Consider the following 14,360-nt stretch of genomic DNA (forward strand, 5'->3'; position numbering starts at 1 on the left):
GGGCCGGGTTGGAGCTGCAGAGTGCCATTGAGTCCTATGGGAGGCTTCCAAAATCATGCACAGAAGGATCAAAGTCAGAAAGGTTTTCCTGCAATTTACGATCGTTCAGATCCGAAAAAATCGCACTTTTCGGACATCATACGATAAGATACAATTTTTCCGTATTTCTAAATACGAATTTTTCGTACTTTTAAAAGCACAATACAAAAAAATTGTATTTAATAAATACGTATCTTGAAAAACGTACCTTGATAAGTCTGCCCCAAGGGGTATATTTATCATGCTGTGTAAAAAGTGGAGTGAAGCATTAATGGTGATGTTGCCCTGGGCAACCAATCAGCAATTACATTTCATCAGTTAGAAAACCAAAGCAAAGCATCTGATTGGCTGCTTTGAGCAACATCACCGTTAATGTTTTACTCCTCTTTTTTACACAGCATGATAAATATACCCCTATATTTATTCTGCAGAAAGCATTACCATACGTGAGTAAAGAGCCCTAGAAGCTTTCTCTGTTTGTTTAAGATTGCAGCTGCCATTTTAGCTTGGTCTTCCTAGCTTCCTGCTGCAGCTTTAGCAGTTGGTAGTTCAGATCACACATTCCTAAGGGAGGAGGGAGTTCTTATGAATTCTTATGTGGGGGGGAGGAGCGGAGGAGGAGAAGAGGAGAGAGCTGCACAGACTTGTGCCACAAACTTGAAGGAGCCCTAAAGGAGAGGAAGTCAGATACCCTAAGAACATGTTTACAAAAAAGGAACAAGAAATCCTGTGTTTCTTTTGATAGAGGGTTCAGTGCAGTGTTTATGGCTGTATTTACATAAACCTTTCTAAAAATGCTTACTTAGTTTTTACCTTTCCTTCTCCTTTAAAGGAGAAAGAAAGGTAAAAACTAAGTAAGTTTTATCAGAAAGGTCTATGTAAATACAGCCATAAACACTCACAGAAACGCTGCACTGACTTGTCTAAAAAAAGATTAGTTGTGTCTGTAATTCCTGTGCCAGAGACACACAGCTTTCTGTTCTCTGCTCTTTCCTGCTCCCCCTCCCTCAAGAATGATAAGAACTCATTCCCCCACTTAGGAATGTGGATCTGAGCCAATCAGCAGGAAGCTGACTCATAGGGGGAGATTTATTAAGACGTGAACACTCCGAGCGTATTTTTGTTGTTTTTTTGCGATTGCGTGTCTTTTTCGTATGACTGCGCGACTTTTTAGTGCACTTTTTAGCACTTTTTTACAGTGCAACAAATTCGTAAAGGCTCTGCCACTGTTTACAATAGTTCGGTACAAAAATTTTGTGACTTTCGCCAATACGATATTATCGTGACTAATATGATTTTTTCATAAGCATTTTCAGAGATTATCGTATCCAATTCGAATTTTTCCCATTCGGGATTCGAACTCGTGTTTTAATGAATCGGCCCCATAGTCTTACTAACTGAGCATGTTCACTAGGTCTCCATGTCTGTGCAGGAGTAAGGCATTATGGGAACTTTCTTTACACAGCTCAGCGTTTTTTCTTCCTGTTTGGCTTCTGATCATCTGAACAGATGGGGAGACTTAAGGGCACTATTGAGACAACTGAAGGTATGCCTGCAGCTTGAGATTAACTCTTTACTTGCCTTTCCTTCTCCTTTAAAGTCAATCTCATTTTTGGTTGTCAAAGTTCATGACCCAGACAACCAAACAACATTGTCAACTGCAGTCTAGAAAAAGGGCAAATTTAGACAAAAATAAAAACTTGAAGGCTAGTTAAAGATTTTTTTAAAATAGGTTAATGTATGTGTTCTATAAAACATATATTTAGAGGGGTCAATAAAAAAAAGTCACTTTAAGTACAATATAGTGATTTTCTGAGGAAAATTGCTCCTCATTTTGAAATTTCAGTATCGATTCCAGCAACAAAGTTGTGGTCTCAATGAGAAAGTGAAATGCATATGGAGAGAATAAAAAGACAAGTAATAAAAAGTGACCATAACAATAAATTTATAGAGCAATAGATTGTGTTGCCGGTATTAGCTATATCTGCCTGTTTACTGTAAGCAGAAAAAGGAAGGCTAAAATTTAAAAAGAAATAATAACTGACTGAAATGTTGCAAAAAGTAGTATATTCTATAACATACCAATAGGGTTATGTAATTAAAAACACTAGTATTCTTGTTAATAAATAATTGTGGCTTTGTCTTTCTAACTGTGGTTAGTGTCCATTTACTGTGTGAAGAAGTGAAAATGGGTGGGGTGATACTGCAGGTGTCAGCAGTGCACTCGTCATGTATTTTCTTAAATATATTAAATGTGCTAAGAACTAAGCAAACATGTTTACCTTTAAATATATATATATATTCTATTCATATACACTTTTTCAGTTAAAGGTGTGCAGATCTTTTTGCTGATATTTATCTGTTTTTGAACCTTCACCCTAATGAGGCAAGTTTGAGTGCGAACACACAGGAGCAAGGGAAATCAAAACTAAACACCATTTCTACTACTGAAAAAGAAATGATTAAAACAGATGAATAAATCTGATTAGATTATTGTTTCATTTTTGTGTAGTTAATTAATATCAACAAGAAATACTATACCGTATTTGTGCTTAGAGATCTTTTCTGCCCCTTCATAAAATCCCCTTGCTCTTCAATTTCAGTTTTGTTCCTTTTCCACCTTCTAGACTTTTTTTCTACATCAAAATGCGTTTTCTCAGCTTCACTGCTGTCTGAATATTCCATACTATTTGACTGAGGGTTAAAGTTAATATCCATTTTTCCATAGCCATGATCCTTTTGAATCTGATTAAATGGAACTTTTCTGTTTGGCCATAATGACTTGGAGGATTGCCTTGTTTCCTTCAATGAGTTCAGTGATGAGGTCTCTGAATCAGAGTAAACAGTTTCAGTGTTGGTGTATAGGCCAGATGATGGAGATGTCACAGGCTGATAGTAATCATTACTGCATGCCCATTCAGGGTTGTATTGTGAGTCTGCATAGCAAGAATCATCTGACAAATCTCGTGCTCTTCGTCTATATGCATTGAGGGCTAAGCTCCAGTCAACTTCCTCATCGCTCTCTGAGCCCATCTCATCATAGGCTGAAACAACTCGGGACTCATCTTCCAAGGCTTTGAAGACTTGACTCTTTGGCTGAGCAAGCATTCTTGGAGGAGGCAGTGTAATGCTTTGAAGAGCTACCCAATTCCCATCAGAACTGTGCAGAACTGGCGAGGGACCTGTGTAACAAAAGTTAGCACATTTATTCATTGCACCTCTTCATATCTACACCAGGCTAAACCTTGGGCTCAGTACATGTTACTCCAGGGATTAAGGGTCTCTTATGGAAGCAAGAAGTGCCCCCCACAAACTCTCTCTCATTCTCTCTATATATAATACACAATATATAAATGTTCCTATTTAGTAAAAGTCAAATATGGATGACTTGTTTGTTTTAGTTTTTCCTGTGCAACTTATTTTTTTGGATGTGTGTTTATTCTCACTATTTCCTAAACTTTGTTGTTTTCACTCAGGGTCATGGTTTTCCGTTCTCTGAGTTTGTGTATACCTACAAAATTGTACGTTGTTATACAGCATCTAATAAAAATGTTGACATTGCAATAAGACATTGCAAATAAAAATATTTCCTTCACTTTCACAAAAGAAAACGCTTTATAAAGAAAACAGTAAACACCATGGACATTTTTTCCACAGGAACAACACATAAAAAGGTAAATATATGTCATTTAAGTTACCTTATGATACTCAGTAGACCTTAGAAAAATGGGGCTTATCTTTAACTAGTGAAATCATCTCATGTAAATACAAGTAGCAAAACATTCTCAAAGTATAAATTACATCTATTATAAAACACAAGAACTATGAATATCCTGTAAAATATAGCCTTTTAAATAGTACTTTAAGATGTTATTTGTGTTAAAAGGCTCATTAAAACTTGTGTTAGGATATTAGAGTGTATAAAAAGTGTATAAAAACACTTGGTCTTTCGTTTTGTACCTTTATATGGTCATAGAACTACTTGGTGACTTCTCATATAGTAGCACATATAAGAAACTTAATTATGCATGTTAAAGAACAAAACCAGTCCTGCCAATTTCCAAAAATAGTAGGTACCACTTATATACATACATATTTAATCAATAAAAAGTTAGTTAATGGATGTATTCCTTTAAAATTGAGAAAATGTCAATAAGAAAAATAAAAAGGGAGGACACTGCTGACTCCAGTTAGATAATCTGGCAATAAAAGGATACCATCATAGCGGCTCTGGTCTCTTTATTCATCCATACTCCATAAAGTGGAAATTGAGGCTAACAAATTGTATCTCAAAATGAAAGGTACACAATGCACACAAAATGCTAAATTGGTACTTGAAATATTAAGGGTTTGAAACCTCCACCAATGCATTTCTATATTCCTTAAGTTGCTATTCATCATCCTTTATTGGGAGGGTTCCAGTTGGGCAGTTCCTCTGTATGCAGAGGAACTTCTCCTCTGTTGAGTCCTTTGGGAAATATGCTACTGATTTAAGGGGTAGGTTTCAAAAATGAAGTTATTTTGCAAGATGGATATACAGGTATGGGACCTGTTATCCAGAATGTTCGGGACCTGGGTTTTTCTGGATAAGGGATCTTTCCGTAATTTGGATCTCCATAATTTAGCAAGTCTGCTAAAAATCATTTAAATATTGAACAAACCCAATAGGCTTGCTTTGCCTCCAATAAGGATTAATTATGTCTTAGTTGGGATCAAGTACAAGGTACTGTTTTATTATTACAGAGAAAAAGGAAATAATTTATAATGAAGTCTATGGGAGATGGCCTTTCCGTAATTCAGAACTTTCGGGAAAATGGGTTGCCGGACAAGGGATCCCATACCTGTATATATAAGGCACAAAGAAGGGAGATGTGCAGGGCTTTTCTTCCCAGACCTCAGGGAAATGTCAGACATGCTAATTTTATGTTTTGTATGTTTCTAATAGAACACAGGTTGATAAAACTGTACACTTTATTTCAGCATACAGTATAGAGCGTATATTGTAGACCTAAAACACTGAATTGGCAACCAAAGTAGGAAATGCTTTAATTGTTTTGCTTATGGCAGTATGCATCCATATAAATTCTACAATATTGTGTGCCTTTTAACCTGCATTAAGCTCATTAGACTCATTAGGCGCATGATATGGAATTGGTTCGGGGAGCAGAATGCCAGGAGGAAAATGATTTGGAAGCCCTGTTGTACATTGAGGATAACTTTAGTTTTTTGAAAGAGGGTATAAAATAATTTTTCAATTAATAAAGGGTGATCATTTTTGGAAAAATAGGAGAGAAAAACTTTATTACTGAAAGTCATATTTGCCTCTATTAAAGGAAAACTTTACCCCTGAACAATGTGGATCTCTATAAAAATAAATTGCATAACACAGCCCATATGTAAAACCCTGCTTCATCTGAACCATTTCAATAATATATTTTTAGCAGTATGTGCCATTGGGTACTCCTAAATAGAAAATTGCCATTTTAAATACTAAGGGCCGCCTCCTGGGGTCATAAGATTCACAGTGCACACAAACAAACCAAGGGTACATATACATGCTAGGCCACATCAGCCAATGAATAGACACAGTTCTGTCTTTTGCTCTCACACTTCTTCCTGTTACAGTTAGAGCTGCATTATTTCCTGTCAGGTGATCTTTGAGGGAGCACACAGACCAGAAAAAATGGTGGCTCAAGATAAATGAAAATATTTACCAATATATATTCTAATTTGGTACAATTCTTTAATAGGTCACTTTTTAGGATATAAATTATCTGTTTGTTTTAAGTATTAATTCCGGGAGTATAGTTTTCCTTTAAGTGACTATTGACTACCAATGATAGGGATACTTCCATATGCTTTGCTAAACCAGTATAACAGTGCAAAGCATGAAATGCATTTTCAGATTTTCCATTTATCTGAGGAAAAGAGTGGGAGTATAACTAATGCATTATCTCCATTGTGCATTATTCATGATTTTCAGTTTGCTTTAATTTCCTTCTAAATGTCAAAATGTAGCATGAGAGAAGAGAGACGGACAGGTTATTGGTTGAACTGTTGGACTGAGAGGTGGAATGGGTGACCTTTTGGGAGAAAACTGCTGACGCACGACTAATAAACAAGGTAATTCAGACGCATGCTTTTTTCCATTAAAGCGAACAGTTTACATGTGCTGCTTAAAGCACTTCATGTAAGTTCTATATTATTATAATAAACATAATTAACTGGTTTTGCTCACGTGCACTGGGGAAGGGGCACGCTGGCCCTTTAGCCATTATCTATCAGAGTTCTTTTCTAGCCCTTGAGAACACTTGCCTTAGGCACACTTTCAAGACTGCAGCAATGCTTTGCTGTGTTGTAATCAACCATAAATATTGTCTATGTGTTTCCTATAGCACTCAGCCAATATCAGTAACATTTGCAACAATAATATAAATCCATATCATTTACTTGAATCATATAGGCTATCAACACTTTTCCAGCTTGGAAGTGTAGAAGGCCTCCTTTCTTTTGCTCTTTTACTGCAATTTCTCGGATGCTGGCAAAGCACTTCCGGTCGGGCAGATTTCATGTCAACATTGGTGCTTGGGGTATCTTCACTCATCAGAGAAAATGCCGAATGAGACCTCTGAAATTTAAAATGCAGTTGTTGTAAGTAAAGTCTTTCCATTGTTTTCTGCCACACAAAGTAATCATTTTCATTAATTACTTTTCATACCCAAGCTATAAATAAGAACTAGCAAGAGGGTAGGGTTCAATTAACAAAAGGTGGATCTATAAGTTGCAAAACAAGGGTCTCACTTTTGTGCTAACTCAATGTTTTTTTTATACCATAACGCCAGGTTGCTTAACTCTGTCTATGTTTCTCTCCATAATGTTGCCTGCCTATACCATCATTCACGAGCACAAAAAGATGTGCTTAAAGTAGAAGGAATGTAATTTTGGCATTTTACTGCCAATGGATTCACTTTTCTCTGGAAAAGAGGCGCTTGCGAGGGGACATGATTACTCTGTACAAGTACATTAGAGGGGATTATAGGCAGATGTGGGATGTTCTTTTTTCCCATAAAAACAATCAACGCACCAGAGGTCACCCCTTTAGATTAGAGGAACGGAGCTTCCATTTGAAGCAGCGTAGGGGGTTTTTCACGGTGAGGGCAGTGAGGTTATGGAATGCCCTTCCTAGTGATGTGGTAATGGCAGATTCTGTTAATGCCTTTAAGAGGGGCCTGGATGAGTTCTTGAACAATCAGAATATCCAAGGCTATTGTGATACTAATATCTACAGTTAGTACTAGTGGTTGTATTTATAGTTTATGTATGTGAGTGTATAGATTGGTAGGTGTGGGTTAGGTGTGCTGGGTTTACTTGGATGGGTTGAACTTGATGGACACTGGTCCTTTTTCAACCCTATGTAACTATGTAACATTAGTGCCACCTAGAACACTATATTTAGTCAGCAGAAAGCATTACCATACCTGAATAAACAGCTCCAAAAACCTTTCTCTGTTTGCTTAAGACAGCAGCTGCCATTTTAAGTAGCTTCCTGCTGCAGTTATAGTTCAGATCACACATTCCTAAGGGAGGGGGAGGGAGTTCTTAGCATTTTTGTGGAAGGAGAGGGGAGAGAGAGGGGAGCAGAGGGGATAGAGATGGGAGAGTGAGTGCTTATGGCTGTATTTTCTTTTCTGATGACGCTTACTTAGTTTTCACCTTTCCTTCTCCTTTAAGGGGGAAAGCAGTAGGAAAATATGCAAAGTGCACTTTGCATGTTGCCCGATTGTGCAAAAATGCACCTGGCCCCAGGTTGATTGTATTATAGGAAAAAACAAAGTCCTGAGTGGTGGACCCTGCAAAATGTAAAATCCAGCTAGCGTGTGACAGGACTACTGGATTTCAATTTCATTCACTTCATGCTTTAAATGCAGGCGAGCAGAGAGGGGGAGAATTTTTTGTTTGGGGAGGCTACAAATAGAAAGCTTTACATTAAGAACTAATAATTATATATGTGCATATATAGCAGCCCTCTTTTAAGTATTCATAAATCTTCATTATTCTCTAGCTATGCAGGCAAGGATATGGAATATAAGATTGCTGAGTACTGATGGTCTGATCAGTGGATGTCAGATTTTTTTTGGTTCAAGAACTCCTTTGGTCAGAACCTCCTTTAGTTCATAACAAAGTTATGTATTAAGCTCTAAACTCACATTTTGATAAATCTGCCATGTTCACCCCAATTTTATTTTTATGGAGATCAAATAGACATTCACCTGCACTTAGATATATTGTTTAAGTCACTTGGGGGTGCCAAAATGTTAGGCACCCCCAAGTGACTTTAATCGCTTACCTTTTACCCCGGGCTGGTGCCCCTGTTAGCAGAAAACAGCACCAGCCCGGGGTAGCTGCAGCGAGTGCTTCCTCTTCCGTGTTCGCGCTTGCGCAGTAGCCTGAAAAAAGTCGGCTTTTCACTCTAATGCGCATGCGCCGGCCCAGGGATTTCGCTGGCAGAAGAAACACGGAAGGAGAAAGCGCCCGCTGCAGGTACCCTGGGCTGGTGCTGTTTTCTCCTAACAGGGGCACCAGCCCGGGGTACAAGGTAAGCGATTAAAGTTACTTGGGGGTGCCTAACATTGCTTTTTTAACAAAACTTTAATAACACATAAAACGACCCCAAAAACCCCCAGAAATGTGTTCAAACGTTAAATAACCTGCCAAATTTAGTCAAATGGGAGTGGTATTTAGGGGATGTGGTCACAAAAATGGGCGTGGTCAAAATGTCTCTCTCTCCCTCCTTCCATTTTCAAAATGTTGGGAGGTGTGCATTTATTTATATATCAGCAGAAACACAATGCTTTACATTAATTTTATAAGAGGGGGCTTATAATAAATACAAGTAACCCTACTAAAAGATCTGACTTACTAAAATATGAAACTGTTGGTTATAAAATCTATTCTGACGGCATATAAGCATTCCCATGAAAGGCCAGTAGATGGCAGTATTGTTCAGCTAACTGCAACACAGTAACTGTGCTTCTTGCTGATATTGACGGGGAATATGGTGTCCCTTAAAGGCCTAAAAAACAATTTATTGGGAATGTATAAATGAAATTTCGATTCTTTTGCCCAAAAGAGTTTACCAGTAATCTGTTCTTCTATAAATATGGCTCAGCTTCCTTGATGTTGAATGTAACTGTACTGTAATATAGCAGTGATAAATTGCTATCCTGCGGCATCAGTGCTTCTGCAAAGAATATATTATTGATTTACTCTCTTATGCAAATGAGAAAGTGCCAGGCTTTGACATATGCATTTGCAGTATTTATATAAGGCCCACAAATCAACTGCGGCATGGGATTCTGAAACAAAATGCTAGTGTTAAACAGGATATAGATAAATATATTCTGTATCTGTGAGAGAGTGCTCTATGCATGACTGCATGGATTCTTGCCTCTCTGTGGATACCTATACAGGACTTGCATTCACCATTAAACATCCATCTTACAGCTGTAAACAGGGTCTCACCTTTTCATTAGCTGTAAACTTAAAAGTTATAGCCTGCTTATTGGAACTGGCATTTTTACTAGCCTTTATAAATATTGATGCTATTTCCATACACAATCAAATTTTTTGCACACCATATACATCCTTGAATTAAGCTTTATCTACGTTGTATATACTGGAGCATCATCGCTTGGAATGCTTTTTTTTATCCTGGTCAGCTGCTTCAATGCTCAAAAAGCTCAAGAGAATACCTATGCTGACAGTTTTCATATCACTCAATAGAAATGTTATGACCCATTCAGATGGCTCAGGCCCCAGTAATGTCAGTCCATGTCCATAGGAATGCTAGGTCATGCTAACTGCTGGTTTCTTGCAAGGTGATTATAACATAACGGAAGGGTTATGGGCCAGCTTGTTAGTGTTACCTTCTCAGATTGAAGCCTTATGTCTATTATAGAAGCTGAGGGATGTTGTAAAGTGGGAGATTATACAATGCCCCTATGATATTAATATTTTCTTTACAAAAATGAAAACTAATTAAAAAAATAATATATAGCAGGATAATGCTTGTTAGCTATAAATGAGCTGGGGGGACAGAAACTTTAATTAATATGGACAAACCATATTATTAGCTTCACTAAGATGAACTATAATAAGCTACACTCCTCCTCCAGTATACCATTTAACCTGATATTATTAGAATGAATTCTTCATTTGAGTAGTTTGCACAATTTAAACCAAATCAAATATAACCACATCCAGCCCAGAAAAACTTTAATATGAACTCACCAGGTGCACCAGCCCAGACTACCAGCTAGGGGTGCAGAAAAACTGTATCCATCAACACCAGAAAAAGGGGGGTGGGGAGGGCACTTTAAAGACCACAAAAGTATGCAGAGTGCATTTGGACACAAGTGCTTTTAACGACACAACTCACTGCTGGGGAAAAAACAGCATCTGTTGCATCAATACAAAACTAATTGCAGGTGCAGGTTGTTATGAATCAGATGTAACTGTGTGCAAAGATAAAGGATTGTGTAATTTCCAGCGCTCGCCATTACTACTACTACTTCATGTGTGCATGGCTCACTGGGCACAATTGTACTTCAGCTATTGAAGCAGCCCAGACTGCATGCGATACAGAAGCAGAGGCAGGGCAGATGCTCTGGTGATGAACTTAACTATAAGGCACAAATACAAAAAGCATCTTTGAATCCAAGAACCTAATGAATGTCATAAAAATGGCTTCCATTTTTGAGCAATAGACAATTACTGTTTGTGTCATCTGACAAAAATGATCATCAGTTGCTTTAAAGCCACACTTTTATGGTTTGAAATTAGTTGGGTTAAGTACAAGTACTTAACCATATTCTGACTTAATCAAGTAGTCCCCAATTTGCAGAGTTTAGAAGAGAAGCTACTGTACCCTCAAACAGCCCCGCTAAAGTGCAAAGCTGGCCATACACGTTTTTTATTGTAGGACCAAGCTTAACCTGAAACGATGATTTAAAAGTACAGTTTGTCTATCAACGAAAACAACCATTTCAAGCATTATCGTCTACTTGAAGCTAGGAAAACTACCTGCTTGGTCCTGCAAACAATTGGACAATGGGCAAAATTCATTGATGAGAATTTTCCAACCGGCCCAATCAATTTTCTGACCGATGTCGAATGAAAAATCGCTACATGTACGATCATTTGGTGCCCACTAACCTTACAATAATTTGATGGATCACACTAAAATTGGTCGTTAGGGAGAGAAAAATCTTAACGTGTATGGCCACCTTTAACCAAATGAATACACATCAATTAACATGAAATGCTTGTGTGAGTCTAGCTCTCATCCGTATGCATTTGCATCACATTTCTATCCAACTGTAAGCCTGGAGGAACAGTTTAAAAATATCTTCCTTTGAATCTGACGGTTAATGAAATGTGTAAAACACTGTATGCTACTAATTAGCTATACTTGTGCCAGATAATAAGCGATATGGGAAAGGGAAAGTTATATCTGTACACTTACCCACAATGCATCTGATCCTCTGTTGCTGTCCTGAAGGTTTAGCATGCTGCGATCCGACGTGGCGGGTGATGTTATGGCACTGCCTCTTGACTGCTGCCATTCATAAATGGCTTCAGCTTGTTCACTTTTGCTTTTCTTTCTTTTGATAATCTATATTAGTAAGAGAACCATTTAATTCCCTTTAACATTATTCATAAAAGGATTAAATAAACCTACAATATGATCATTTCATCAAACCTGAAGAAACACATTCTGAATATCCCTGTTACACACACAGGTCGTCAGTCTCTACTGACACAGTATATGAAGGCATCTGTTAGAACTACTGTATGCATAAAAATACACATTTCCATCAGCCGAAGATCAATACATGCTGCTTCTGCATCCTGCATCTAAAATACACTGACTTGGCGTTAGGGATGAGAGCTCGTTTATAACATTTACTATAACTGTTGCAGACAAGTGGCAGAGTCACATAGTTGTCACTCAATGTGCAAGTTAGGGAGTGGGAAGACACGGATGCCACAATGGGGCCCTGTACCTTCTTGCTGTACTATGGCAGGCGTAAAGGCAATCACCTTATGGTGAGATGGCATGTTTCTTTTCTTCATGAACTATAACTTTATGACAAGAGTCTGATAATCAGCTACAGTACAGTACAGTGAAGGTGTCCATATACAGGGTGATCCTGCAAGAAACCAACCCGAGAGCTGAATGAAAAGATACTGTATGTGGGGCCACCTTTTTACTGTGCTGCTCATTTGGCCAATTGCACTGGTCAATATGGTGCATTGGTAAAATTCACATACATATGCTCATTTATTTTCTAAAAGGAAAGAAAAAAGTGTGTACATTCATTAATGCTGGATTTAAAAAAGATTCAGGTATGGGACCTGTTATGCAAAGTTCTTGGGACCTGGGGATACAGGATTTCTATACCTTAACACAGTGCAGTCTAACTTCTATGGTACTGATGGGCAGAATTTATCTGGCCTACATGGTGGAGGGCCACTAATGGAAGCCATTTTGGACCACTTTACTTTTTTAAACCGCACCCACTTCAAACAACACCCATGTTATCACAAGCACTTTTAAGACCATACCCACATTAATGGTGGTAGCACAACAAAAACCCAAATAGTTGATGCTCACTGCAGGGATATCACCCTTCATTTATACGTGAAAGAGGTTTATTATGTCATATTAAGACCTACCATTAAATCCATATGCCTCCCCTGTACATAGCACAGCAACCCCCAGCACATAATTTAACACACAGGCAGCACAAGGCAGGCAGAGTATGGCACACACAGGCATAGGGCAGGCAGAGTATGGCACATACAGACAGCATAGGGCAGGCAGAGAATGGCACACACAGGCATAGGGCAGACAGGGTAAGGCACATACAGACAGCATAGGGCAGGCAAAGTATGGCACACACAGGCAGCGTATAGGACAGTCAGAGTATGGCATACACAGGCAGGATAGGGCAGACAGAGTATAGCACACACAGGCAGCATAGGGCACATAATATGGTACACACAGGCAGCATAGGGCAGGCAGAGTATGGCACACACAGGCAGCATAGGGCAGGCAGAGTATGGCACACACAGGCAGCATAGGGCAGGCATAGTATGGCACACACAGACAGCATAGGGCAGGCAGAGTATGGCACACACAGGCATAGGGCAGACAGGGTAAGGCACATACAGACAGCATAGGGCAGGCAAAGTATGGCACACACAGGCAGCGTATAGGACAGACAGAGTATGGCAAAAACTAATAAAAAAATAATTTCTATACCTTTTGAACAATGGTTGTGGCCAGTTCTTCAATCAGTTCTTCTTTATGCTCTCTCAAATAGCAGGCCTCGTTCTGTTTGTCCTAAGGGAAGATTGGAAACGTGTTCATAAATCATCATTTTATAGAATGTGTGACACAGCAGTACATAATGCCACATAATTCTACACAGTGGCAGGAGGTTAGGACTCGTTTCTAGGATGCCAACTGTTTACATCCAGTTGGGCGGCTACAGAGATTGAATTGAGATAAATGCTGCACACAGCTTGGGTTTAATAGCTGATGTGGAAAGATCCTGTCTCTGTGTACTGGAGAGCATTTAGCAAAACTAAACAGAATAAAAGCAAGGATGAAAAATAATTTGTAAACAGTATTATTAAACAGTTTAGCACACACATACAAGAATATTATTTACAGAGGTGTTACATTGGGTATACATGGAAGTGCAAAAAGTAGGTCCGTGTTTAAGTGCTGCTTTTTCCTAATTCAGTGCTACATTTCTGGGAACTGCTTTCCACAAAGGTAACCATGCAATTCTTTTAGAATGTGGTTGTCATGGTAACCCGAAATGTCAGAACAGTTACAATCAGGTAACAACTCAGCAATCATTAAACCTAGGGAAATAAACATTTAAAAGTAGCCCACCAAAGGCTTTATCAAAAAATGTAGCATAAAATTATAAAATTTAGCTGAACTCTGTTGGCATATTGGGCTTGCACCACACAAAGTAACAGGCCAACAAGTTTGAAAGGTACTCCTTTTTAACCCAGCTGGATGAATGGAATAAACTAGGAAACAATGCCCCCGCAACCCTTTCTAACAGATTGACTGACCATTCTCATCAATAACACAGGTAGCCTTCACAGCAGCCAGCAATACAGCTAGATACAAATCTACTCTGCCTACTGTAAGTGTGTATGAGGAAGGGATAACATTTTTGTAGACAGTTTAAACAACCAAGGATAATTTTCACACACTACAGCAGACTGTAAGAAAA

General features: G+C 38.5%; 1 protein-coding gene across 2 annotated transcripts in view; it reads right to left on the minus strand.

Moving 5' to 3' along the window:
• myrip (myosin VIIA and Rab interacting protein) overlaps positions 1-14,360 on the minus strand; it is a 185,788-nt gene that overhangs the window by 39,773 nt on the left and 131,655 nt on the right. For both annotated transcript variants that reach the window (XM_031904076.1, XM_002938306.5), the window contains exons 7-10: positions 13,367-13,447; positions 11,564-11,713; positions 6,490-6,667; positions 2,581-3,221 (exon numbers count right to left, since the gene is read on the minus strand). In XM_031904076.1, the coding sequence (XP_031759936.1) occupies positions 2,581-3,221; positions 6,490-6,667; positions 11,564-11,713; positions 13,367-13,447 (1,050 nt within the window). The remainder of the gene's footprint in view (positions 1-2,580; positions 3,222-6,489; positions 6,668-11,563; positions 11,714-13,366; positions 13,448-14,360) is intronic.

The sequence above is a fragment of the Xenopus tropicalis genome, chromosome 6 (genome assembly GCF_000004195.4).
Source record: "Xenopus tropicalis strain Nigerian chromosome 6, UCB_Xtro_10.0, whole genome shotgun sequence".
NCBI classification, from domain to species: Eukaryota; Metazoa; Chordata; class Amphibia; order Anura; family Pipidae; genus Xenopus; species Xenopus tropicalis.